This window comes from Kalmanozyma brasiliensis, assembly GCF_000497045.1.
Source record: "Kalmanozyma brasiliensis GHG001 unplaced genomic scaffold PSEUBRA_SCAF14, whole genome shotgun sequence".
Taxonomy (NCBI): Eukaryota; Fungi; Basidiomycota; class Ustilaginomycetes; order Ustilaginales; genus Kalmanozyma; species Kalmanozyma brasiliensis.
The window spans coordinates 442271-467253 of NW_015961953.1; the positions used below are offsets into that span (position 1 = coordinate 442271).

Sequence of the window (24983 nt, forward strand, 5' to 3'; positions counted from 1 at the left end):
AGAGATCGCCCTGGAATGTCAAGTCTGATTTGCATTTTATCTCTGTTCTGTGCACGAGTGTGACATGGATGAGAACGATGCAGGGGTCGACGCTATCGTGACAGCCTGGACCACACCTTGTCCGCCAGCTCGAGGAACGCTTTGCGAATATGATTCGGCTGCTCCCCACTCTTCGCTCCATCCCCACTCTCAAACGTCGGCAAGGTCTCCCTCAGCGTCGCTGGGATCCCTTCGTCGCCACCCTTGCTCACCTGCGGCTGCAGCGGTATCCTTGCCAGCACCTCCAATCCCTGCTTCTCCGCGTACCTCTCTACCGCCTCCGCCTTACCAAACAGCTCGAACTGCCTCCCCGTATCCGGACTGACAAAGTGGCTCATGTTCAACACCAGCCCTGCCACCGGCACGTTGGTCTTCCGGAACATCGTCACGCCCTTCTTCGCGTCCAGCAGCGCGACCTCTTGCGGGGTGGTGACCACCACTGCTGCATCGACCTTGACCAGCTGTGCTAGCGATAGCGCCACGTCGCCTGTACCAGGTGGCATGTCGATCACCAGCACGTCCAGGGGCGCGTTCGACCCATCAACCTCGTCCGGCGACGACGGTGTAGGTGCTCGCGGGTCCAACCGCCAATTCACATCGAAGAGCAACTGTTGAGTCGCTTTCATCACCATCATCCCCCGCCAGGCTACTACGCGGTCTTCGTCGGACGGATCCGACGTGTTACCCAGCAAGAAACCCATCGACATACAGCTAACGCCGTGATTCTTGAGCGGTATCAGACCGCCGTACGAGGTGAGCTCCGGCTCACCAACGCCTTCGAGCCGCATCAGCTTCGGTATCGAGGGTCCGAAGATGTCGAGGTCCAACAGACCAATGCGTGGCTTTGTAGACGAAGAAGGTGGGCGAGTGAGGGAAAGCGCAACAGCGAGATTGGTGGAGATGGTGGATTTTCCAACGCCGCCTTTGCCGGAGGAGACGCAGACGACGTGCTTGACGTGCGGGATGCGACGTGGCTGTGGTGGTCCGGTACCTCTGCGTGGCATGGTGGGTGGGATGCGCTGGTTGTTGCGTGGGAGACCGAGGGGGTTCTCGTGAGAGTGAGAGGTGCTGCTCGACGAGAAGGAGCGGTGGTGTGATGGTCCTGCTACCGGCGGAGCTTGCTGCGCCATCAATTGAATGTCGAAGGCACGAGGTATGCCGCGAAGGGATCTGCGACTGATGATGTTGACGAACATCTCGACTGTCTGAGCCTTGAGGTTGGTCGAGAAGAGGCGAGGAAGAAGAATGCGAAAGGGTCCTCAGCTGCCGGCGCTGTGGAGTTCCGACTGCCGGAATTCTGTGCCCAAGCCTCCACATGCAAGCTAAGCATCGAGGGTCTTCCTCGCTGTCATAGGGTCCGAGACTCTCTTCCACCAAACACCATCCAGACTCGGGACGCACGCGCAACTGATGCGAGTGCCCTGGACATAGACACTGGAACAGTCGTCCGAGCGGCTCGAACGTCGAATCATGCCGAGGCGATAGAAAGAATAGGAACGCGAGGAGCTTCTCCTCCCGCCACCCTAGACGCAACGCCGTACCAACATGCCGCCCAAGAAGCGGTCCAATGGGCCATCCCAGCCCTCAACACCATCGAAGAAGCAGAAGCCGGGCCAGCAGTCGGCTTTGACCTCGTTCTTCACCAGTCCCTCGTCCTCGTCCAGAGCGACATTCGCAGCCGAGCCGACATCACCAATACCAAGTGCAGCGAAGGCCAAGCAGAAGGAAATCGTAATAGACGTGGACGATGAGGAGAACAACAAGGCCAGGATGGATGCAGCGACGTCACAAGAAGAGAAGGATGCTGCGTTCGCGGTAGAGCTGGCGGCGCAGGAGGCAGGTTTGACAGTAGCCGAGTACAAGTCGAGGATGCAAGGCGATGAAGATCTCGCTCGAAGGTTGCATCAAGAATGGTCTGGTGAGAATGGCGAAAGCAGTCAGCACGTCGACGAAAAGCAGACACCACCAACGCGGTCTCCTCCAAGGAAGCCGACGACACCCGCGACACCGACCTCGCCAAGCAAGAGGCCGCCTGTCACTCCCAAACCAGTCGACTTGGCAGCCATGGACGCTGCGATACAAGCCATCCCGCTCGGCGACGACATCTTTGTGTTCGACCCTTGGGCGATCGACACATCCACCTGGCCCATGATCAGCGACAAAGAGGGCAAGCTGGCGCCGACAACCCCCTACGCTCTCCTCACCCACGCCTTCGTGCTCATCACGGCGACGCGATCGCGACTTGCCATCACCACCCTGCTCACCAATCTCCTCCGCACAGTGCGTGCGCACGATCCAGACTCCTTACTCCCGACCGTGTATCTGGTCAGCAACCACATCGCACCTCCCTACGATGGCATCGAGTTGGGCCTGGGCGGGTCGGTGATCAACAAGGGCATCAAATCGGTCACCGGCAAGTCGGCGCGCTTCATGAAGCAGGTGTGGGACAAGACGGGCGATCCGGGCGATGTCGCGTACGAGGCCAAGAAGGATGTCAAAGCCCTGGTCCGACCCGCACCTATCACTGTGCAGCGGCTTTTCTCGAATCTGCACAGCATCGCGCGGCTCAGCGGGCAGGGAAGTGCGAACCAGAAGCTTGGGTACGTGACGAAGCTGCTGGTCGCGAGTCGTGGCGAAGAGACGCGATTTCTGGTCAGGACCTTCATCAGCCATTTGCGGATCCAGGCGGTGAGGACGACGATTGCCACTGCGCTGGCGAGGACGTTTGCGCTCGTAGAAGATGGAGCGTCGCCGGTAGAGCCGAGCAACCAGAAAGAGAAGGAGAGGGCGGTGCTCCTCCTCGTTCATCCGCACGAGCGGAAAGGCATCTTGGCCAACGCAGTCAAGCCGAAAGAACGACAAGATCCGCAACGTCTCGCATTGATGGAGCGTCTAGCGAGGGCAGAGAAGCTCGTACGCGAGGTGCGCGCTCGCCATCCTAATTTCGGCGTCATTGTCCCCTCGTTGCTGCAGTACGGACTGGCAGGCCTGTCGGAACATGTACCACTGCGTATCGGCACACCGATCTCCCCAATGCTGGGATCCATCACGCGCTCGCTGGGCGCTATGCACGAGAAGCTGGGACCAAGAGCCTTCGTCTCCGAGTTCAAGTATGACGGGCAACGGTGTCAAATCCATGCGATCTACGTGCCAAAGAGCGCGGGACCTGAGGCGCGGAAAAGCATCAAGGACGGCGACACCAAGAACGGCAAGTGGGTGGGCAAAGATGGTGAGGTGTACGTAAGATTGTTCTCTCGCCATCTGGAGACAATGACGGAGAAGTATCCGGACATTACGGACATGGTGCCGATCTTGATGGGGCAAGAGACCGAGGCGGACGCCAAATTTGGGATGAACGCCTTCGCAGATACTTCGACGTCTGTCGTGAAGCAAGAGTCGCAGGACGGGGACGTAGAAGATGCGACGGTCAAGACCGAGGAGGCAAGTGCTAAAGGGACGTTGGCTCCGCGTCAGCCGATCACGTCGTTCATCATGGACGCAGAGGTGGTAGCGATGGACCTCGACGGCCGTCTCCTACCCTTTCAGACCCTAGCCAACCGCAGCCGCAAGGACGTCAATCTGCACGACATCAAGGTGAAGGTGGGCGTCTTCGCCTTCGATCTGATGTATCTCGACGGCGATTCGCTGCTCAAGTCTTCCTTCCGTACGAGGCGAAACCTGCTGCATAGTCGCTTTCTCCAACTCTTTCCGCAGAGCCCGCTGATCGCCCGATTTGCCCACGTGCGCTCCTGCGAGAGCACCGACCCGGACGACGTAGCGCGCTTCTTTACGCAGGCGCAAGAGTACAAGTGCGAGGGGATCATGGTCAAGTCGCTCGACCATCATTGGGAGGCTCCGCCAGAAGGCAAGGACGAAGACGATGCCGCTCGATCGGACGACGACGCGGACGATGACACGCACGTTGCCTCCAATCGGCTTCAACAGCTGGCTGACGTGGTGGACGACGACCTGGCGATGGACAACGAAGACGAGGCGATTCAGACGCTCGACGATTCTGGGCGAAGCAAGCGGCCGGCTTCCGACCCATCCCCCGTCGAGATTGGCAAAGGCGTCAACGGCCGCGGCAAAGCCCTCTTATCGACGTACGAGCCTGACAAACGCTGCGAGTCGTGGCTCAAAGTCAAAAAGGACTACGTCGACGGGCTTGGTGACTCGCTCGACCTTGTTCCCATCGGCGCATGGCACGGTATGGGCCGCAAAGCGACGTGGTGGTCGCCCATGCTGCTCGCGCTCTACGATCCCACCACCGGCGTGCTACAGGCGGTATGCAAGTGCATCTCGGGCTTCACAGATGCGTTCTACAAGGACCTCAACGTGCGGTATGCTGAAGGATCCGACACATGTGTGCCGGCGCGGTGGGGCGAGCCATCGCCATTTGGGATCGAGTTGGAAACGGGCAGCCTGTGGCCCGATGTCTGGTGGAAGCCAAGCGAGGTCTGGGAGATCCGTGGCGCCGACGTGACTGTCAGTCCGAACTACACGGCTGCGATCGGCCTGGTGAGCGAGGAGAGGGGACTGTCGATTCGCTTCCCAAGGTTCATCAAGAGGAGAGAGGACAAGTCGATCGAGCAGGCAAGCACGCCTGCAAGTCTAGCCAAGATCTACTTTGAGCAGCAGAAGGCTGCGCCTGCACCTGGAGACGGTGGCGGCGAGAAGAACGAAGACGACGAGGCTGCCAGCGAGGACGAGCGCGAGGAGGCGAGGGCCAAGATCAGCGTCGAGGACGATTTCGAGTTCTGACAGCCCTGTCCGTTATTAATAAATTCGTTTGCTACACTGTAATCACGAAGATCCTCGCCAATCACATGTGTGGCTCAAGGAGGGACCCTTTCTGTGAGATTTCCCGCGGCAAGTCTACTGCCACCCACACACGACTGCAGGGAAGCGCATCGTCCCCATGCTGCCCAGATCACATGCTGGGCGACGATCCAATCACAGCAATGTGCGGGAGGAAGAAGCTTCGGAAATTGACCGGCGTGGAGGGGTGATTTCAGAATTCGACCCTGAGCGAGGCGGATAAAAACTTCTTTAGCGAGGCGCTTCCGAAAGGCATGGCTGGGCATCAGCGACCGACCGTTAAGCCCGACCGACTGCTTCTTCTCGCAAAGAGTGAGCTACCCGGCCTAGCTCAAGCACGAGCTCGATGCTTAGACGTATCAGGTGCTTCGAAGAACGGATCATGGGACCAGTCATCTGAAGCAAAGCTTGAGCCTGAGACTAGGTGGCGCTTGCGGGCGGTACCGTCCGTCGACGGCCGACGCTTTGTGATGGTCACGACCAAGGGACGATAATTCAGAGTCAGGGTCCTGCGAACAGAATGGGTCCACTTGAGCCCCTAGCAGGCTGCAGCGTGGACGAATGTGTGGCGCTTGTCGGTTCTTCCGGGCGTCCAATCGGAAGAGCCGCCTTGACGGATTGCTCCGACACTCGAGACAAGGTTGTCGGTGGCGCGGGTGTCAAATGATCGTGACCAACCAACGGATGCTCGGCCGGAGCGCATTCGGACCATGCGATGCACTCCACGCTGGAGGGTCACAAGCCGAACTCGAGCTTGAGAGTGTGACTGTTCGCTCGACTCGACTGCTGATGGAGCCAAAGGCGAAAGTTGCAAGGCTTCTGATTCGTTGCTCCCGCCCTTTCAGACCCTTTCAGCTGCAGGAGACAACGGACCGAGAGTTGATTCGCCTTTCCAGCCAGAGCCGTTTCTTCCGATTGAGGCTGAAGCGCACGCTGCAGTGCAATGCAGTGCGTCCTGCAAACCAGCATTTCGGATTCACAAAGGGCAGCTTTGGCAGCGCGGCGTCGATCTGAAACGTCACTGGGCAAATTAGGCTTGGCATACAGCAAGGCACTTTGATTGACAGAGTGTCTCAGAAGAACCGAGATCTCGAATCCTCCATTCGTGGACGGGCTTCTTCGCCTCCCGTCGGCAAGCTGCTGCGAATCCTATTGAAAAGCTTGGTTGTGACAGAGAGACAAAGAAGAATGATCACCCTTAACTGCGGGACAAAGATGAACAACAAGACCGAAGGCAAATGCTAATGTTGTTGGAACGAGTGAGCACAATGGGAAGCTTCTTCTGCTTGAGACGCTGGTGGACTTCCCACGACGACCAGCACATGTGTGAATGCAGGCGCACAACGCACATGTCTGCTGTCCCGTAGGCGAGCAAGGCGTAACTGAGGTGACTGCATCCGACTGCCTCACTGGCTGCGAGCTTGCCTCGGATGCACTCGCACGCTCTGCTTTCCGTTTCCTTATCTTTCGGGTCTTCTTAGCGAGGAGCGTTTTGCGATTGCGATTCGGGCGGAGTTGCAAAAAAAAGTTCCCAGCAGCGCGCGTTGGGTTGCCTCGTGCTGTGCTGTGATGCACTTGAGCTGCGCTTCAATTCCGCTGCGTGCTGCTCATCGGTACACACAGGCACGCGCTCAAAATCGAACCAACACACTCTCTCCGCTCCCACTCACAACGCTCGCCCTCTCATCACAGCTGAGGCGCTCGCGACTTGGTTATCTCTCTCTGGCTATCTCTGTGTCTCTCTCGTATCCGCTCTTCGTCATACGGACGCACAGCTGCGCCTCTGAATAGCAGCCCTCTCACTGCTCGGCAACGGCTCCGACAAACTCACTTCGGAGACGGCGGAAACTCACTGGGCGCCCGGGACCATTGTCATAGTCGAGACCGCTTTCAACCGAGGCAGCACTGTATGCAACCTGGCGGGCCATCGAAGCCCTCACACAATCGCAGACCTCGTGGCCTGGCTTCGAAACGAGCTTATCGCGCAAACAGTCTCTGCGATCGAATTTCTCCGACTCTGGCTCTCCTTCCATCTCACCATCGCTGCTCCTGCTGCTCCTGCTCAGCACGGTCAAGCAGCTCTGGAAGCAAAGCCTCGAAGCTCGCCGCTTCTTCGTCGCCAATCTCGCTTCAGTAAGGCACTGTTAGCGTGTGCTCCTGCCCTGCCACTAGCTCTCGACCGCCGTCTACCGGGCTGACTCCGATGTGGCTTCCCGCCTCGCTTGCAAACTAAACTCACATGGCCTCGACTCGAATCGACTCGAGCTGAGCTGCTGACTTGTTGTTTGCTACGCCGCTGTGGTCGCCGCCCGTCATTTCCATCAGCCCGCCCATCCGCCCTGGACGATCTTGCGGCGTTTTTGCTGAGACTGCTGAGACGGCCGCTGTTGCTCGTTTCAACTGTCAAAGCTTTATCTCCTCGCGAAACCACTCTATTTCCAACGACCCAACGACAAACCAATGAACACCCCATCTCCGCTCGTCTCCACCGATTCATGCCCCAGATAGAGGGTGCGACCAGCATGCCATCACTGCCTTAACCTCATTATAGCTGCCAACGCCCCAACGCCGCCACAATCACAGTCTGGTTCATGCTTTGATCGCTCTAGTCTCGGTCGCCGCTCTCGCTTGCACGAAGAGCGCATCCCGGCACTATGGACAGTCTACGTCAGCAACCCGACCCTCCCGGGAATGCCGGTCTGGATGTCGAAGCATCGCCGCCGCCCGCTTTCAGCAGTCGTTCTTCCCTGCCTCCCTCTCCTTCTTCCAGTCGCCCGACGACGCCGCTGCTGGTTGCCGACTACTTTTCTTCTCAACCGGGTCCTTCCCAGCAGCCACAAACGCAAACAGAAGCACAAGCGTCTTCCATACCCACCATCACAACCACATCGCATACAACACCACCAGCATCGTCCGCAGCATCTTCCTCCTTCACTCCAGCTATATTTCCGTCAGTGGTGACCTCAGAGCATCCCGATATCGGATCTGCCGTCAACCTCGCTGGACCTTCTTCATCAGCAGCCGAACAGCCACGTCGGACTCGACCCGTTTCCACCGCCTCATTCTCAAGGCAAAGCCGGTCCTCTTCACCCGCCCCAGCACCGCCTCTGCGAACCATCTCCCAAGGCCCTTACTCAGCTACCACCGTCAATGCTATCGGAAGCGCCGTTTCCACGCTGACATCAACCGAGCGAAGTCAGGTGACCGACAGCCTGAAGGCACACAGGCGTTCTAGCTCACTGGCTACGCTCAAGACATTCGCATCAGCCACGAACAATTCATTGCCGGTCTCTCGAGATCCCGCCGCAGCAACGTCGTCCCAACAGATGCCAGCTCCGACCGCGCCGCCACATCGCCGCGCGCAGACCTATCGGTTCTCGCGAACTCAGTCGGCCGCGCCGCCGCAGCAAGGTCGCTCGGCAGAGGCGAGCTCATCGGCAGATCTTGGCCTGCCTCCTACGCCTCGGAAATCCTCGGACGCGCCATATCGTGGCTCGTCCGAAGAGTACGAGAAGGAGCAGCAACGGCTGAAGGCGGCTGCTGCTGCCAAATTGGCTGAGGAGGCGGCGTGGGAAAAGACGCGCGGTGCCGGCAGTGCCGTGCTGGACTTGCTCAAGCTGCCCGAACTTGGCGACGAGGATGAACAAGACTCACGCTCTGGCAGCTCAGGCGAGCAACTGCGTCCGAGCAGCAGATCCATCACACCCGGCTCAGGATCCAATTCAGGGACTAGCGGCATCAGTGCTTCAGGGAGTGCCAACGGCACCAGCCACGGCAAGGGCAGTAGCAACGACAGCAGCTCCAACTCGTCACAAACCGACCTCAGCCAGTCCTCCAAGTCCAAGCGCAAGGTGGGCAAACTTTCCAAGACGTGGGAGGCGGCTCGCGTGCTGCCTTCTCTCGACGATGTGCAGGCTCGCCACCACGACGTGCTCACGATCTCGTCCGCCGACAAACTGCTCAGCAGAGGCATCTCGGAATATACCCTTCTCCCCAAGATTCTCGGTCGCGGCAAGTTTTCGAGCGTCTTTCTTGCCTCCAAGCCGCATGGTCCCACAGGCGAATCGCAGCTGTTTGCGATCAAACATACCCCGCTCTTTCCGCATCATCCTCTGATCGCAACTCGCTTGCTTCGAGAACCTACTCTGTTGGCGGAGCTGCCACCACATCCCAACCTCGTCAACGTTTACGAAACGATCCGCACGCCTGGTCACTTCTACCTCGTCGAAGAGTACCTGAATGGCTACGTCACTCTCGAAGCACTTTTACCCATGCGCTCCGAGCAGTCACCGCCTCATCTTCCCATTCTGCCGACTGGCGTAGCCAACTGCGTACTCGACCAGCTTCTTTCAGCCGTGCATGCCATCCATCATCCGCTGCAGATCTGCCATCGCGACATCAAACCCGAGAACATCCTCGTTCATCCCGATACCCTCCAGCTCAAGCTTCTTGATTTTGGTTTGGCCACTCACTTCAGCCGCAGCGAAGCCAAACTGTCGACCTGCTGTGGCAGTCCCGCCTTCCATTGCCCCGAGATTGTCACTGCACTCCGAAACCCAGTCGGCACCGTTCACTACTGGGGCCCCGAGGTGGATGCTTGGACCTGCGGTATTACCATGCTTCGACTTTTGACAGGCATTCGCTACCCCATCGGTGCCTCGCATACAAGCGTCCGGTCGATGAGCATTCGAGCTCAGAGAGCGGTGGCCACCATCCACGACCCGGAGCTTCGCGACCGCATTGGCAAGCTTCTCGAAGTCAATGGCGAGCGCAGGATGCGCAATTTTGAGGACATGGTCCAGGCGCTAGAATCATCGACAGAACAGCCTCAGCCACGCGGCGTCAAGGATTTCAAGAGCACGACCTTCATTCCTGTCGAACCGCAGCACAAGATGAATCTGCCTCTGGTCATCGGTCCTGCGGCTGAAGCTGCACTCACCTCTCCGCTGCTGCCGAGCGGCGCCACGCCCAACGCCTCAAAGATGTCAACGCCCATGAACTCGAGACCGGCTTCTCCCAACTTCGCAAATGCGGACGTGACGGAAGCTCACCTCTCGCCGGCGCCTACGCTCTTGCTGAGCAATCCAAGCCACCAGCCTGCTCAGAGGGTTTTGTCCTACATCAAGTACTGCCTGCGCTGCGCAGGCATCTTGTATCACTGTTGGCCCGACACAGGCTCAAGTACGAGTCTGCCGAGCACACCAGGTCCCTTCGAGGCGGCTTTCCAGGACTATAACAACGCAGTGACCAATGGCAGCTCCACTTCGAGCGAGACTACGCCGTTATCTGCGCACCCTGACAATCAAGCACCAGCCTCGGTTTCGCCCAGCACACCTTTCCCCATCCAAGCCGCCCGTTCGGAACGCGATCCATACTCGCACATTCACGTGTTTGAGTGCGTACTCGAGATCGTCAATCCTCCCCAGCATGCCGACGACCAGGAGCCGCAGAGTTTGATGCAGTCCATCTTCAGCGCTCTCAGCTTCGGAAGTCGTCCCGCCAACCGACGAAGCCTGTCGACACCGCCGAAGACCGAGAACGCACGCGCAGCCGGCTTGCCGAGGCCACCAGGTACGCCCGCTGATGCACCCGTCTCCGGCAGTGGAAGCGCTTCGGGCAAGCCTGGCGACGTCAAGTGCCTCACCTTCTATCTCGTGCTCCGCTTCCCTCGACGACCCGCAGGCCAAGTCAGCTTTGTAGCCTCGCGACCAAGTTATAGCCGGTCGTCGAGCGTAGCCAGCTTCTCGCATCGTACGCGTTCACGCGCCTCTTCAGCTGTAGGCGCAGACAGAGATGCCGGAGGCCTTTCCACGGACACCATTGTCGAAAGTCGCACGCGCCCCAACAAGCTGCAAAGCAGCCAGAGCTATGCCGATCTCGCCACAGGCATCCACCCGCTTCGCAAGGCCATGATCGACTCGAACCACACCACGCCTCGTGCGAGTCGCACATCAAGCCCGGCCGTATCGCACGGTGACCTCCGCAAACGCGAGCGAAGTCGTACAGTGCACCACGAGCAGGACCAACATCGGCGTAAAGCCCACGATATCGACCAGGACAAGCTTGGACTCACGATCGAAACGTCGCCGGAGCTCTTGCGTATCGCCGAGAAGCAGGCGTCGGCCGGCAACAGCCCGGGCCTGTCCCCTCGTTCCGCTCCTAACTCACGATCTACGAGTCGTGCTCGTTCACGCAAATCGAGCCGTACTCGAGCTGCAAGCGCTTCGCACCGGGCTGGTGGCTCGAACAAGATCTTTGTCCACGTCACGGACACTCGTGCGCTCGATGCTGTACGCAGGGCGCTCAGCATTGGCGGAACAACGACCGACTACAATCCAGACGTTGAGCTCGAGAACGACGACCTGGGTGCGACCTGGTCAAGCCCGGACCTGCGCACACGCGATGCAGCATTCGCCGAAGAATTCGACCAAGCCATTCGCGGCGGACTCGTCGATCACAAGCATCGTCGTCCGACATCGAGTCGACGCCGAACGCAGTCGCAACGCCTCGCTTCGGGTCTCGCTGCCGCTGTGGCCGAGAATGCCAGTGTTGGTGCAGGGGACGAGCCAGGGCAAAATTCACGACCGACGTGGGCAGATGTGCCCAGCGGCGCGATGAAGCCTAGAAGCACCATCTCACACGGCAGCGACGACCAAGAGCAGTACACGCGCGGCCGATCTCTCGGTCCTGCCAGCAACCTCAACGCAGCACCTACGGGCATTCCCTTTGCCGCAGCCGGACCTCGTCTCCGAGCCTCATCGAACCTCGCCTTCGCCGTAGTGCAAGAGGAATCTTCGCCTTCCAACACGGAGCGCTCGGCGTCGCTATCCAAGACGATGCTCGATCTGCGCGACAAGCCGGATCCTGAGGGCAATGCGGCTTCCAGTGTCAAGGATGTTGCGAGTACCACCAGCTCGGGTGATTTCGACCTGGTGAAGCAAGTGTCGGCGCTGGATGCTTTGACAGGCGGACTGCTGACGGGCAACCCGCTGCCCAGTCACGACGAGCTGCTCAGCGCAGTGTCGGGTGTGGCAGATTTTCTGCTCCATCTTCAAACGCAGGATGTAGCGCGATTTGCACAGGAGCTCGACTCCGCCTCGTTCGACCTGTTCAAGGCGCTTTCGCCGGTGACGGGGCTGGTCGATCGTTCGTCCGGTGCACCTGTCCAGGTCAGCACGCTTGCGCGTCAGGTATTGGACCTGCTCGGCGAAACCGCATCGTCGCGCGAGGTCTACATGGCCATCGACATGCGGTGTGGCGAGATGCTCGTCGCCGAGCCTCGATGCGTTGACCCGACCGACGGCGAGCAGCTGTGGGGCTCTGCGGCGGAAGCCATCTACATGATGCGCCTGCTCAACACGGTGCTTCCACGCATCCGCACGAAAAAGCCACAGGGCTTCTCGCAGGTGTTTGCGCGTCTGCCGCAGTGTCTAATGCTCGGCTTCGCTTCAATAGCCGCACATGCCAAGGGCGCGAGCGAGGTGCTTGTGGAGGAAGCGGTCAAGACGTGCTGCTCGACGGCGCTGATCTGCGTCGACTGGGAGGCGCACTGTACGGGCAGCACGGAGCGCGAATCGGTACGACGAACCTCGCGTGAGGCCCTAGGCAGGTTTCTACAAGGTATCACCGTCTGCCTGCCCTACCTCGCAGGGTCCAACTCGTCTTTATCCGAAGAGTTCTTCTTCACACAGAACCCGCGGTACGCGCTGTCGAAGCGCGAGCCAAGCGCGGTGAGGCGGAATGAATCGCTCTTCGCCGAGATCTCCAAGACGCTCGCCTCACTCGAAGTGGATCTGGGCACCATCTGGTCGCATGCGCTTGCGGGTATGTCGCGCGATCCGGAGGACGAGGAGACGCGCGAGACGCTCACCGCGCTCGGAGTGGCAGGCTTTGTGCTGCACGTGCACCTGCTCTATTCGGGGTACGCGCGCGATCGACCGAGCGACTGGAAGGGCGTGCGGGCGCAGACGCAGCTCGAGCTGGCACTTCCCGTGGCGCTGCTCGCCGTGAGCGAGCAGACCAAGGCGGCGGCATCGCCGGATTTGGCAGAGGGAAAGGAGGATGCGTTGGCGGATACGTCGCTGCTGTGGATGCAGTGGTGTTGGCAGGGCTTGCAGCAGGAAACAAGGATGCTGCCGACCGAACTGGCCGTGAGTCTGGCACAGACCTTGGCGACGCAGAGCGTTATCTCGCCCAGCCCAGGGGCGCGACTGGTGCGGTTCAAGCTGCTGAGCGAGCTGCTCGTGGACAGGTGCGAACCGAAAGCTGGGCTGACAGTGATCGAGCAGCTGATCACAGGATCGCCATTCGCACAGTTGCGAGCCGGGGCCGTGTCGATCCTGCGCACCTGGCTGGCCAAGTGGCTGTCGAACTCGGCGAGCGGAGAGGCTGTTTCGGTCCAGATGCTCGTCGATCTGCTGAAAGATGTGCTCAAGCCACCAGCGTCGGATGCAGCGGCGGAGCTAGCAGAGGAGAGCGGGCGATGGACCGAACTGCTTTCGCTGGTGTACTGGCTCGAGACGCAGCATCAATCGTCAACCAGGGTGGGCGAGGTGTACGCCGAACTGCGGGAGTGCGTGGCTCATTTTGTCGCTTCGCTCGGGACCCGTTTGGGTCAGCTCGAGGCGGAGAGCGAGGAGGAAGGGCGGAAGTTGGAGCTGCTGCGAGTTGCCCTGCAGAGCGTCAAGGATGCATCTCTGGCTTCGAAAGATAGTTGATTCTCCGCTCATATAAGTCATCATAATGCCGGTTTGTAATAGTTACGGACGGTCAAGTTCATCTTGATTCGGGAGTGGGCCATGCCGATTGGACCCTGTACCCAATATACAGAGGCTTGCTGATTTGCCTAGCTTCTTGATGTCATTGAAAGGCGCCATCGGGGCAGCTCGCTCTCTTTGCGAGGCCGAGAATATAGCGTTTCTCGCCACAGCAGACCGGCAGTATGTCATTTAGGTTATTTCTATGACACATGCGCCAAGAGCACTCAACGACACGACGATGAGGAGTGCCGATCGTGGCCCGGTCGTTTGGTTAGCAATCAATGCCGGCAAGTGAAGCAGTCCGACGCAAGGAGTAGCGTTCTGATGCAGTTTCGATCTTGCCGACCTGCAGGACGAGCTCTCCACGTTTTTGTTTCCGAGTAGGGGGCATGAATGAAAGCGAACTGCGCGCTTGAGCCTCGGGTTTTGCCGGTCACTGCGGGAACGATGCCAGTCTCAGCTTGGCTCGGAGTCTATGCAGCTCGATGGATTCTTCTCTTTCGGCAAGACATTAGACGCTTCTGCGTATCCACGGTTCGGCAGAGCAGAGCGGTTGGATATGCACATTAAATCCCCGCAAAGGTAAACTCGTGCAGCTCGCATAAATATGCATGCCGGCGGCATCATAATTTGGACGCATCGCAGAACTCACAGACTGGATGCATGTCGGGTGAGCGATTCGACGCATACATTGCGCGTCTGCACCTGAACTACATGCGGCCAGCGATCCTGGCTGCGGCTTGCCTTCTCATCTTGGGCGGGGCGGTGCTCGGTGAGGCAATCATTGCAGCTTGATCGAGGTCTCTATCAGTCCATGCTCGATATCATTCTCTGACAATCTGCGCCATGTTGAGCAACAAGCAGACTTGCTGCGAGACGTTGCTGCGCCATGGGACGACTCAGCTCATACATCAACTACTCGAGACCTGCACGCGCAAGCGAGCACAAGCCTGGCTTCTACGCTAGACTGCAGCGGATCGCTTAGCAACGTGGCGAATCACGACCGGAGCCAGGTTTCCCGAATCCGAACCAGTCAAATTTCAACATGCCTCGCAGATCCATTGTTCTGCATCACCAACACCGAGCCGTGCCGCTGCAGGCTCGTTCAGAACAATGACCGAATCCGCTTTGCGTGGTGCGTCCCTTCAACACAGTTCCAAACCTCCGATCGGCAAGCGAGCCGCATTGCGTTAGGCGCCTCGAGTGTGTATGGTCTCTCAACGTGCGCGTGTGCCATGTGTCGCAGAGAAGGTTGGGCGCCAAGGAGGCTCTGATAGCTGTTGCTGCCTTCGTTCTTGTGAAGCGGTGATAGGCTCGACGAATCGATATATAAGAAGCTGTCTGGATCTCTCGCGCCTTTGTGGGGTCATCTCCCTCCCTCGACCCCGCCTTTCAGTCGCTCCACACTATACTTCTTCTCCTAACGCCATCGTCCATACCCACGCGGCGGCCACTCATCGCCACGTCTCGACGCCCATCATCTCTCACCTTGCATTTGCATCGCAATCACCTGCACCAGCCTGACTTGCATCACACGCACCCTCTCTCACGCAGCTCTCAATGAGACCGCAATCACATCGCGCGGCGCCCGTCGCTCTCACCACCGTCTTCATCTTCACGGCCTCCGCCCTGGCAGCGTCGCCGCAGCGACCATCGATCGGCCGTCTAGCGAGGCTAAAGATGGAAGACCAGCCCGCGCCGCCATCCACCTCCGACTCGGACGAGATGAGCGATCTAGACCCGGACGTGGAGGTTTACGTCCGGCCACAGCCCGTCGCCCTCACATCGTCTCAAAAGAAGGACCTCGCCTTCGCATCGTTGGTGGCCGAGTACGGTCAGGATCCGCAGATTTCGCGACGCATGCGCACCGACGACCTGCGCGCCGTCGGCTACGTGCTGCTCATCGCAATACTTGCGTTGATGCTGTGTAGGAAGGCGATACGAAGGCAATGGAGGACGGTCCTGGAACAGAGGGCCCAGTTGAAGGGCGTGGATCTCGAGATCAGTGCGAGCGCGCCCGTCATGCGGATGAAGGAGTGAACGATTTGCTTTGCGTCAAGTCTTGGTCTGTAAAATCAGTCATAGCAAATATTATACCATCATTTTTCTCATCATCACTGTGAGTGTGGCGTCCCGGTCGTGTCAGGCTACTGCGTAATCACCCTCGGTCTGAGCCGAATCCAACCTACTACCCGAGGACGTTCGGTCAACATCAGCGCGTTCAAAGGACCTACATGGCCTGGCTCAACACTTCATCTGCAGTCAAGCCGCTCATCCCTGCGCCTTCATTAACAGTGTCATCGGCGTAGTCATCCCATTTCAGAAATCTTTCGTTGCGCATCCCGTATCTATGAAGGTGGGACTTGCGATGCTTCTGCTGCAACAAAAGACCACATCATCTACAGCGTCCCGCGCCTGTGAAGGCAGCTTCGGTCGACAGTCGGGCCACTCCTTTCAACCCACTGGAGCCCCCCACACAACCGACGACGTCGGGCAGTTTTGATAACGATCACAATCAACGGTATCTGCAACTCGCGCCGAGGCTACAGGTATCCGAGCTGTTCATTTGGTGGTGATCTGCAGGGGTAGATGCGACGCGTTGTCGACGACAGTGATGCACCGAGGTGGGTAGACAGATCCCCTTGTCATCGACGAATTCCTCGTCTTCTGCTCGGGCATATAAGCACCGACATGCCTCTCGCTTCTCATGCCTTGCAACTACGCACAAGCATCCTCTTCGCATCGCTGCCACAAACATGCATACCCCCATCTCAAAGCTGCTCACGGCGTGCTTGCTCGCCGCAAGATATTCGATGGCTCAGGGTCCACCCGGCATGCCACCCTGGGCGAACAACGGTGGTCATCCTCAAGTGGACCCTCTAGCCGGCAGTCCATGGAGCCCGCAGCCTGGCGCAGTCGGTATCCCTGGCTACAGGCCGGGTGCTGGTGGCCCACCCGGCGGCTGGCAGGCGGCGCCTCTTGGCATGCCTCCTGGTGGTGCTCCTCCTGGTATGCCTGGTGCTCCACCGAACGGTGCCCCCCCTGGCATGTCCGGCCCACCTCCTGGTGCCGCCTATGGTATTGCTTCGGCGGGCCCAGAGCCTAGCTCCGTCAAGGCTGGCGGCGAAAGCGAGCTTCAGCTCGAGCAAGGCTTTCCCGGCCGACCTACCAAGTGTGCCATGTACACCTACGTGCCCAAGACGTACAAGAACGGAAACCCGCTCGTCGTCGCGCTGCACCACTGTGGCGGAACCGGTACCGGCTACTTCCGCGAGAACGCCGACTGGGCCGCCGCTGCGGACCGCAAGGGCTTCATGATGATCTTTGCCAGCTCTCCCGGCGGTACGGGCGGCTGCTGGGACGTCTCCAGCCAGAGCTCGCTCAAGCATGACGGCGGCGGCGACTCACAGACCATCGCGAACATGGTGAGCTATGCGCAGAAGAAGTATGGCGCAGGGAAGCAGGTGTATGTGGTGGGTCACTCGTCGGGTGCGATGCTGACGCAGGTGATGGGCGCGACCTACCCGGATGTCTTTTTGGCCGGCGCAGCATATTCAGGTGTCCCAGCGGGCTGTTTCAGGACGGACAAACCTCAAGGCGCCGATTGGAACAGCACCTGTACGGGTGGCACGCTGAACGAACCGCCAGCCTACTGGGCCCAACAGGCCAAGGACATGTATCCTGGCTACAAGGGTTCTCGCCCTCGGATGATGCTCGTCCACGGCAACCGCGACCAGGTGATCAACTTCAACGATCACCGTGAAGCAACCAAGCAGTGGTGCACCCTGCACAACCTCGATCCGGAGAGTCCGACCAAGAAGTATGCGCTTCCCTCGCAGCCCAACTACGAGGTGTCGGTGTACGGCTCTTCGGTCATGGCCATCACTGCGGACGGCGTGACGCACGACAATCCGGCCAAGGTCGACGAGACATGCCAGTTCTGGGGTCTCTAGATATTCGCAGGCGTGTCGCTTACGCGTGAAAGCGGCATCCCAAAGCTTAGTCGCCGCCAAGCCTTCTATGTTTTGGCTCCTCGAATCTCCCGACCGCTTCATACAATGGGCTGAAGCTGCAGACACAATGCTCGATTTGTGTTCTGCTGACGTCTCGGCATGCAATAGTATGGCTCAATCATCTCAATCATCTGAAGTATAGTCCTTTCGATAATCTGCGTTGGCCTGAAGTACATACGGCAGGGCATGATAGCGTTGCGTGTCACGTTCTCACGCTCGAGCCTCTTCGCAGACAATTATGAGCCGCAAGGCACCGGTGTTGCAGTCGACGAGTTCGAACACTATCTGCAAGAAGCACATACTGTACGTGCGCGCTTCCTCGTGAGAACATTCAGGGGCTGTTGCAGTGCATTCGGAGGATGCGTGACCTTCAAACAGATTTCACCAGAAGTCAAAGTCACAATTCCGTCCCTGCATGACGCTGCAAGCCTGCCACAACTTGCACGCTCAGGCCTCGTGGGAACAATGGGCGCGCTCGGCCAATGAGGGCGTCAACGATGCGGAGTCGGGTCACGCTCGACCGCAAACGCCGGATCGGCTAGCAGTGCTGTCACTCACACGTCAGGACCATGCTATTCATAAGTAGGCTTCTCACAGGATGGATATTCTCTTCTGTGCCACCCTCGATCATCTCAGCTACAGTGATTTCTCTTGTTGACGTGGTACAAGGCTATCATTCGGCATAGGTGTATTGTACAACAGAGATGCGAGGAGCACAAGGTCGATCCGAGACCTAAGAGCGGGAATCGGAATGCAGACAATAACGAAGATACCGTTCCGGCTGGGAGGTGCGTACTGTACATGATCAAGGCACGCCCCGAAGAGCGCGCAGAGGCGAACAATGCGAAATGTGGAGCAAGCGCTGAGAAGATCAACTTGCGCCGTCAAGACGGTCATTGTGCTCTTGCGCTTCCGGTCCCGCGGAATTCAGCTGAGGACTGTCACCCGCCACGGACTGGTCGACAAAGCTTGTACTGAGTCAATCATTCAGGAGCGCCGTACGGCCTCTGTGATTGGAGTCGTGATAGCCAGCGACGAACGACAATGGGCTCCGGCGGAATGCGTGTCTCGGCAGTAGCGTGATTCGATCCCCTCCAGACGCCCGCTGATCCTAATCGCATCTTCTCGATCAGCGACACAATGCAAGTCGTTGTCTGGCATGTGCCTTACCTGAACGCGGCTTGGCTGAGTTTGACGTGTGAGTCTACCTGCGTGCACACCTTAGAACACACATCTTCCATCTAGTCTTTGCGGGCGGTCGAAAGGTATAAAACCAAAGGCGGATTTCACTTTGACCGTGTCATCTCTCATCGCCACACAAATCTTGCGCCCCCCTCCGTCACTACGACCCTTTGCTGTCCATACAAGCTTCTCGCCAGTACTCTCTTTGCTGCTTTAGTCTGGTCCAATTTGTCGAGATGGATCAGACCATGGCGCCATCAGCTCACGGCCTCGCCGCGATCCCCACTCCCGAAATCGTCTTCGAAGTGTTGCCTCCCGCGGACGGAAAAGCGCTTCTAATTCTGCTATTTCTATTCAACATAGCCATCGGAGCGCTCATCTTGCAGTTCATCACGCACGTGCAGTACGACATCGAATTGCTCTGCAAGCCCGGCTGGATGCAATTTGGTAAGCTCTGCTCGCGAGCAACTTACTTTGGTTGCCGCATCTTTTCAATCATTGCCGTAGTCTTGTATATTGTCCTCTTCTCTCTCAAGAACCTCGACTGCTCCAGCATTACGAACGCGACAAACGCTTTCTTCCTGCTCGCCCTCAACGCATCTGTACTGATATTTCTGCAAAGGACTATGGCGCTGTACGCGTGGAACCGCTTCGTCGTGGTCCCGCTCACGCTGTGGTTCCTTGCCGTGCTCAGTCTCTCGCTCTTCATCATTCCGATCAACTCAGTCGGCTTCAAGATCCCTGGCACAAGCTTCTGCGGCTACGAGGCGAAGCCGAATAAGCCTTACGCCCGCGCCGTCGTTATCGCTTACAGAAGTGTCAGTCTGGGTCTGGATCTCTCCCTGCTTCTGCTGAGCCTGCATCGTCTGCTAGAAGGAGGTCTGCTGTCGCTCTTCCGTACCACGCAGCGGCCACGAACAGGGCTGCGGGGACAGGGTATCGCAAGCGTGCTGATCCGCCAGGGATTCCACTACTTCATACTGCAGGTCCTCAACGAAATACTGATTCTATCTGCATGGCTTAGCTCCTCAGCCGCCTATTCGGGGATTGGCGCGCCGTTTGCTTTGGCTGTCACTCCCATCGCAGCGGCACATGCATTCAGAGACGCTGGCAGGAAGGCCTCGGCGGCGGCGTCCGGAAAGCAAACGAACCATGCCAACGAGATCATGGATCCGATGCCGATGCCGTCTGGCGATCGTATCGGCGCCCGCACAACAGCTCATGCCAGCGCTATCATAACGCCACACCCTGGCAGAACCAACCGTATCATGTGGGGCAGCAAGCTCGACCCCTTCAGCCGCTCGCAGCACGATCCCTTTAATCTCGAGCATCACAACATGGTAGTAACCCAAGTCACTCGAGTCGATCATGACGATGCTGGATGGAGCCCTAGTGCCGCTCGTACTTCGTCAGAGATCGATTCGGACGAGCGAGGACAGAACAAGCCACAGCCTCAATGAAACGAGCTGGAAACGACGACGACCATCGTACGCCTCGAACGAGTCCATACATGCTCAGCCTGACGTGCGCCACCCTTCTATCTACTCGGATGAAACTGTGTCTGTTTCCGAGCCCGCTAAGGAAGTACCGCTCTCGTCATCCAACTCGCTGAGCTTCAAAGTCTTGCGCATTACACTTTCATTCCTTTCAATCAATGTTTGCCCCCTGTTCATGACTGTAGAGAGCTGAGGTCGTGTGCGAGAGAGTCTGTTGAGCCGTTCAAGGTTCCTTCGGATCTGAGATCTCAAGTCTCAAGCTTTGCTTTTAAGGAACATCTGTACATACTACTCACGCTTGTGCCTGCTTCATTGTGTTCAGGATCAAGCCGCCACGTAACGAGTCGGTCGCTGATCGAGCTTGCACATATGCAAGTGGGCCCGAGCTCGAGCGCATCGCTGAGCATTGATGGTAAACGAGCTGGTAAGGTACTGAAAGGAACAGCGCAAGCCGCAAGCCAGCCTGAAGCGTCGCTACACTGGTTGCGGATGAATAACAGTATCGTCGTGACTCTTCGTAGGGGTCTTGACCTTGACGGATGCGGTTCGGTAACGGAAGACCATCGGATCGCCTGTCACGAGCTCATCACGGAAGACTACTGTATGGCGAATTCGTCGGAAACGCGACAAACAATAGGCCAGGCACGCAGCCGCGTGGAGAAATTTCGTGGCGACGCACATGGCGCTCCATTGTTTAGTAAGGTCCCATTGTTCGACGATCCGCTCGCACTGAAGATCTCGGGCCTGTCACGCCGCTTGTCACTGTAACGACACCTCATGATTGGTCGACTACGAGACGGCGAAAACCTTGCTACTCCTCTCCGAAAAGATTGCGGCCATTTTGCTGTGTCGTCCGGAATCCATAAGCCTTCACTAAAGGACCGTCAGTCGAGTGCCCGCATTGTTGATGAGGACTTTGACATGATGAGGATCCTGACAGCCTTTAACGCGGCAGAAGAAGCTCGCGCTCATCTGCATGGTGGGTTCTGAGATTTGGCGCCTCATTCATGCGTGTAGGTCGCAGTCTCGTCCGCAATTCTGGGGCGACCCGTGCATCGTATCCTCAGCAAGCGCCGGCAAAGTGTTCCCAGGTACGAGTGCAGCTGGATGCAAAGCTCCATCAGCGCTTTGCGAGCTTCCAAAAGAGATAAAAGGGCATCTCGACGTCCACCATGACACTGCACTCCCTTCATCTACAATGCTTCGTAGATCCCTCCAGGAAGCATATCACTGCACACGTCGCTGAATATCGGCCAAGATGGACCACAACACATCATTCGCCCGAGCTGCCACCCGCTCCGCTTCGGCCACATCCGCGTTCCAGACACCGGAGATCATCTTCAACATCGTCCCGAGTGACGAAGGACCAGCTCTTCTCGCCCTTGTCTATCTATATTGCATCGCTTTGGGCGCTGTGACTGTCGAGCTTTTCAATCACCTCGACTACGACATACGGCTAATTCGAAAGCCAGGCTGGACCCAGCCTGCCAAGCTGATCTCAAGGATAGCCTACCTCCTTTGCCGAGTATTACCACCGACCGCGATCTCCATGTTTCTCTTTGACCTCTCGCTGAAGCGCATAAATTGCGCCGGTATCACACAAGCGATCGGCATCCTGAGCATGTTGCTCTTTGCCTCGGTTGCATTGATCATGGCGCAGAGGACCATGGCCGTGTACGCGTGGAAACGTTCATTGGTCATTCCCCTCACGGTCTTCTACCTCATCCTTGTGGCTAGCATGGCAACGTCTGTGCCCTTCTGGACCGTTGGCCGCCGCCTTCCCTTCTTCGGCTTCTGCGTCGTAGACGACAGACGGTATGAGACCAGGACGATCGTCACCAATGTGGTCTACAAGTCCCTCGGCCTGGTCTTTGATGTCACTCTTCTCCTCATCATGCTGCATCGGCTGCTGGAAGGTGGTCTTCCATCTCTCTGGCTCAAGAGAAACGCACAACGCAACCCCCCTGACTGGCAAGGACAGGGCATCTCCAGCCTGTTGATCCGTCAAGGAATCCAGGTCTTTGTGCTGCAGCTGGCATGCGATGTGTTCCTTGCAGCAACATGGCTCGGCTTCAAGAGCCTGATATTGCAAGGCATTGGCACTCCCTTTTCCTTCAGCATACCTCCTATCGCCGCCACGGCAGCTTTCAGAGAGATTGGCGAGACGCGTCGCAACATGAACCACAATACGGAAAGGGTGAACGAGCTCATGGACTCGATGGTCGAGCCTCTGGACGACCGATCGCGCAATCCCTCCACCGGCAAAGCTTCTGTCCAGACGCCGCGACCGTCACCGAGCGCCAAGTTGCACGCAAGCGGCGCCGCCTCCGCCACCGAGTCTGCTCAGGGGTCGACGCTAGTACAAGCGACGTCCAGGCACTACATTGCCTGATCAAGCTGGCCATCAACAATCGAATCCGTTTCCCTTATCAAGTCAACTAGAGCCGATCTCCACCTAAGGGTCCGCTTCACACACTTCAAGCCTACTGTAGGAATCTCGCGTCATATGCTACACTCTTTTTCGTCGAATCGTTTCACGCTGTGCTCGAGTGTTCGATGCGACCTGCAGCCTTGTGAAAAGCACGCGTTCTCTCGCTTCATACTCTGACGACCTCAGACCGCTCACAAACGTCGATGGCTGTTGAGCGACTCCCTCGGGCAACAAGCCACGCTGTACTGGTGCACCCGCTCATTGATGCTCCCTCACTTTCTCATACGATTGTCGAGCCACCGCATTCACTCGGATCAGATGATGGGACAAGAAGGGTATATTAGAGCAGCTTATTCACACCGCCTGGTTACGTGCGGAAGAAGTGGAAGACGCCCCTGGCGAAGGCGATGCTGGCGTCGTCGACGACGCGCGACCAGACGTCGCAAGCCAGAATGCTGAGGGGTACCATGGTGAAGAAGAGCACGGCGGTGATCTGAGCGGGGCTGGTCCAGCTGAGGCTCTCGGTGAGGTGGGCGTAGAGGATGCTGCCGACGCTGAGCATGACAGTTCCGGAGACCATCGCGATCGAGAAGCCCAAACGGCCAAAGTAGGTGAGGGCGCGGTTGGAGAAGACCTTCTGCAGCGCGGGGCTGAGCTCGACGAGCACCAGCAGACCCGTGGCCAGCAGCCAGTCGTCCCATCGCGGATAGGCGCGGTTGTTGTAGTCCCACTCCCGGTTGAGCGTGCCCGTGTTGAGGTCGATATGGCCGATGTAGTCGTTGTAGTACTTGCTCGGGACAATGGCGATCCAGACGTACTTGAGCAGCAAGCCGAGCACCATCATGATTTGGGGGATAAGCTTAGGGTTGAGGAACTTGGTCTTGTCCGAGTTGAGCGGAATGCCCTCCTTAGGCAGGATCTGGCGGTAGACCGTCGCGTACTCCGCAATGGCCAAACCGGTGAGGGTGTACCACGACCAGCGACCCATCCAGGCAGAGATGACGAGGAAGAAGGCCAGACCGTAGTTCTTCCAGCGGAAGATGGTGAAGGGCAGACACCAGGCGTAGACGGTGATGACGTACGTCTGCTGGAAGACAACCGAGGTGAACCACATGATTCCGCCAGGGGGCATGTATGTGCTCGCCACCGAGGTGGTGTATGCATAAGGAGCGAAGACGAACGAGACCACCGTGTTGACGTACTCCACCGTCGAGGCCCAGACCTTAGGTGGGTGAGCGGCGGGGTTGTTGAGCTTGTCGGCCATCGCGGGGGCGTACTTGAAGCCGTTGAGAGCGGCAACCACCGAAGTGAGCGCCAATGCGACGGCGAGGGGAAGGATGAGTCGGAAGGGTCGACGGAAGCCTGGACCAGCCAGAGTCAAGCCGTCTCGCCTCTCGATAAAGGTCTGCATGGCCACGCGGCCCATGAGGATAACGTACATGTTGCCCTGGAAGCTGCCGTTGAACAACAGCGGGCTGAGCGCCTTGCGGACGATGTTCATCCAGTAAGGACATGTCCGTGTGAACTCGGCGGGGAAAGTGCCGTCCGTATCGCGGTCCGTGACGATAGCTGGCGCAAAGATGCGGAAGAAGATGTAGAGGAGCGTCTGGAAGGCGACGAGACCGCGGATGCCCTCGAGGTAGCTGATGCGTTGCTTGCGTTTGCGTCCCACGTCGGCCTCATCGTTCTCGGTGATCGGCTTGGGTGTCACGTCGAAACGTGCATCGCCTTTCAAGATGGTGTATCCGCGCTCGTCGTGATCGGGCTCGTAGCTCTTGTCGATGCCTGCGGCTCCCTCGACAAAGACGGGGAGCGACAACGGCCTGAGCATGGAAAGTCGCTTTGCTGCTGCTTCCGACATCTTGCTCGTGTGTGCGCGGGGAGGGTCTCGTGGTACTTGTGAAGGAGTGGAACCCTGGAGCGGAAGGTGCAAAGATCCGAAGGAGGAGGGAGCGCAGGTGGTGATGAGGGAATAGACGACGTCGCTATCAACACCAAGAAGGGCTTATAAGGGAGGAGCGCAAAAGATCAAGCCATCAGTCATCTTCGAGAAAGGCGAAGAGAGACGGGCTTGCGTTGAGAGGCCGTCCTCAGACTTGCACTGGGCGCAGTGGAGCTGTAGCGAGGGCCGGGACCAACGTAAGAAGACACGCATCAGAGACACTTTTCTGATGGATCCGGTCTTCACAAGCGCAGGCTGGGCGTCGAGCACATCCAAAAAGGGTGTCACTTTGACTGCACAGAT

At 58.2% G+C, this 24983-nt stretch overlaps 8 protein-coding genes across 8 annotated transcripts; 6 read left to right on the forward strand and 2 right to left on the reverse strand.

The window, feature by feature from the left end:
* Positions 1-92: 92 nt before the first annotated feature.
* On the reverse strand, positions 93-1235 carry PSEUBRA_001617 (CobQ/CobB/MinD/ParA nucleotide binding domain protein; the record flags this gene model as incomplete). The annotated part of the gene is made up of 1 exon (XM_016434854.2): positions 93-1235. The coding sequence occupies one exon, from the start codon at positions 1233-1235 to the stop codon at positions 93-95; it is 1143 nt and encodes a 380-aa protein (XP_016293887.2).
* A 349-nt stretch (positions 1236-1584) lies between these two features.
* On the forward strand, positions 1585-4800 carry PSEUBRA_001618 (DNA ligase, ATP-dependent, central; the record flags this gene model as incomplete). Its single annotated transcript, XM_016434836.2, has 1 exon — positions 1585-4800. One exon carries the CDS (start codon positions 1585-1587, stop codon positions 4798-4800), a length of 3216 nt encoding a protein of 1071 aa, XP_016293888.2.
* Positions 4801-7511: 2711 nt separating this feature from the next.
* Positions 7512-13574, forward strand: PSEUBRA_001619 (YAP-binding/Alf4/Glomulin; the record flags this gene model as incomplete). Its single annotated transcript, XM_016434834.2, has 1 exon — positions 7512-13574. The coding sequence occupies one exon, from the start codon at positions 7512-7514 to the stop codon at positions 13572-13574; it is 6063 nt and encodes a 2020-aa protein (XP_016293889.2).
* A 1602-nt stretch (positions 13575-15176) lies between these two features.
* On the forward strand, positions 15177-15656 carry PSEUBRA_001620 (uncharacterized protein; the record flags this gene model as incomplete). The annotated part of the gene is made up of 1 exon (XM_059464641.1): positions 15177-15656. One exon carries the CDS (start codon positions 15177-15179, stop codon positions 15654-15656), a length of 480 nt encoding a protein of 159 aa, XP_059321184.1.
* A 716-nt stretch (positions 15657-16372) lies between these two features.
* Positions 16373-17569, forward strand: PSEUBRA_001621 (Esterase, PHB depolymerase; the record flags this gene model as incomplete). Its single annotated transcript, XM_016434826.1, has 1 exon — positions 16373-17569. The coding sequence occupies one exon, from the start codon at positions 16373-16375 to the stop codon at positions 17567-17569; it is 1197 nt and encodes a 398-aa protein (XP_016293890.1).
* A 1478-nt stretch (positions 17570-19047) lies between these two features.
* On the forward strand, positions 19048-20271 carry PSEUBRA_001622 (uncharacterized protein; the record flags this gene model as incomplete). The annotated part of the gene is made up of 1 exon (XM_059464642.1): positions 19048-20271. The coding sequence occupies one exon, from the start codon at positions 19048-19050 to the stop codon at positions 20269-20271; it is 1224 nt and encodes a 407-aa protein (XP_059321185.1).
* Positions 20272-21565: 1294 nt separating this feature from the next.
* Positions 21566-22699, forward strand: PSEUBRA_001623 (uncharacterized protein; the record flags this gene model as incomplete). Its single annotated transcript, XM_059464643.1, has 1 exon — positions 21566-22699. The coding sequence occupies one exon, from the start codon at positions 21566-21568 to the stop codon at positions 22697-22699; it is 1134 nt and encodes a 377-aa protein (XP_059321186.1).
* Positions 22700-23105: 406 nt separating this feature from the next.
* PSEUBRA_001624 (uncharacterized protein) lies at positions 23106-24599 on the reverse strand (the record flags this gene model as incomplete). Its single annotated transcript, XM_016434849.1, has 1 exon — positions 23106-24599. One exon carries the CDS (start codon positions 24597-24599, stop codon positions 23106-23108), a length of 1494 nt encoding a protein of 497 aa, XP_016293891.1.
* Positions 24600-24983: the final 384 nt, after the last annotated feature.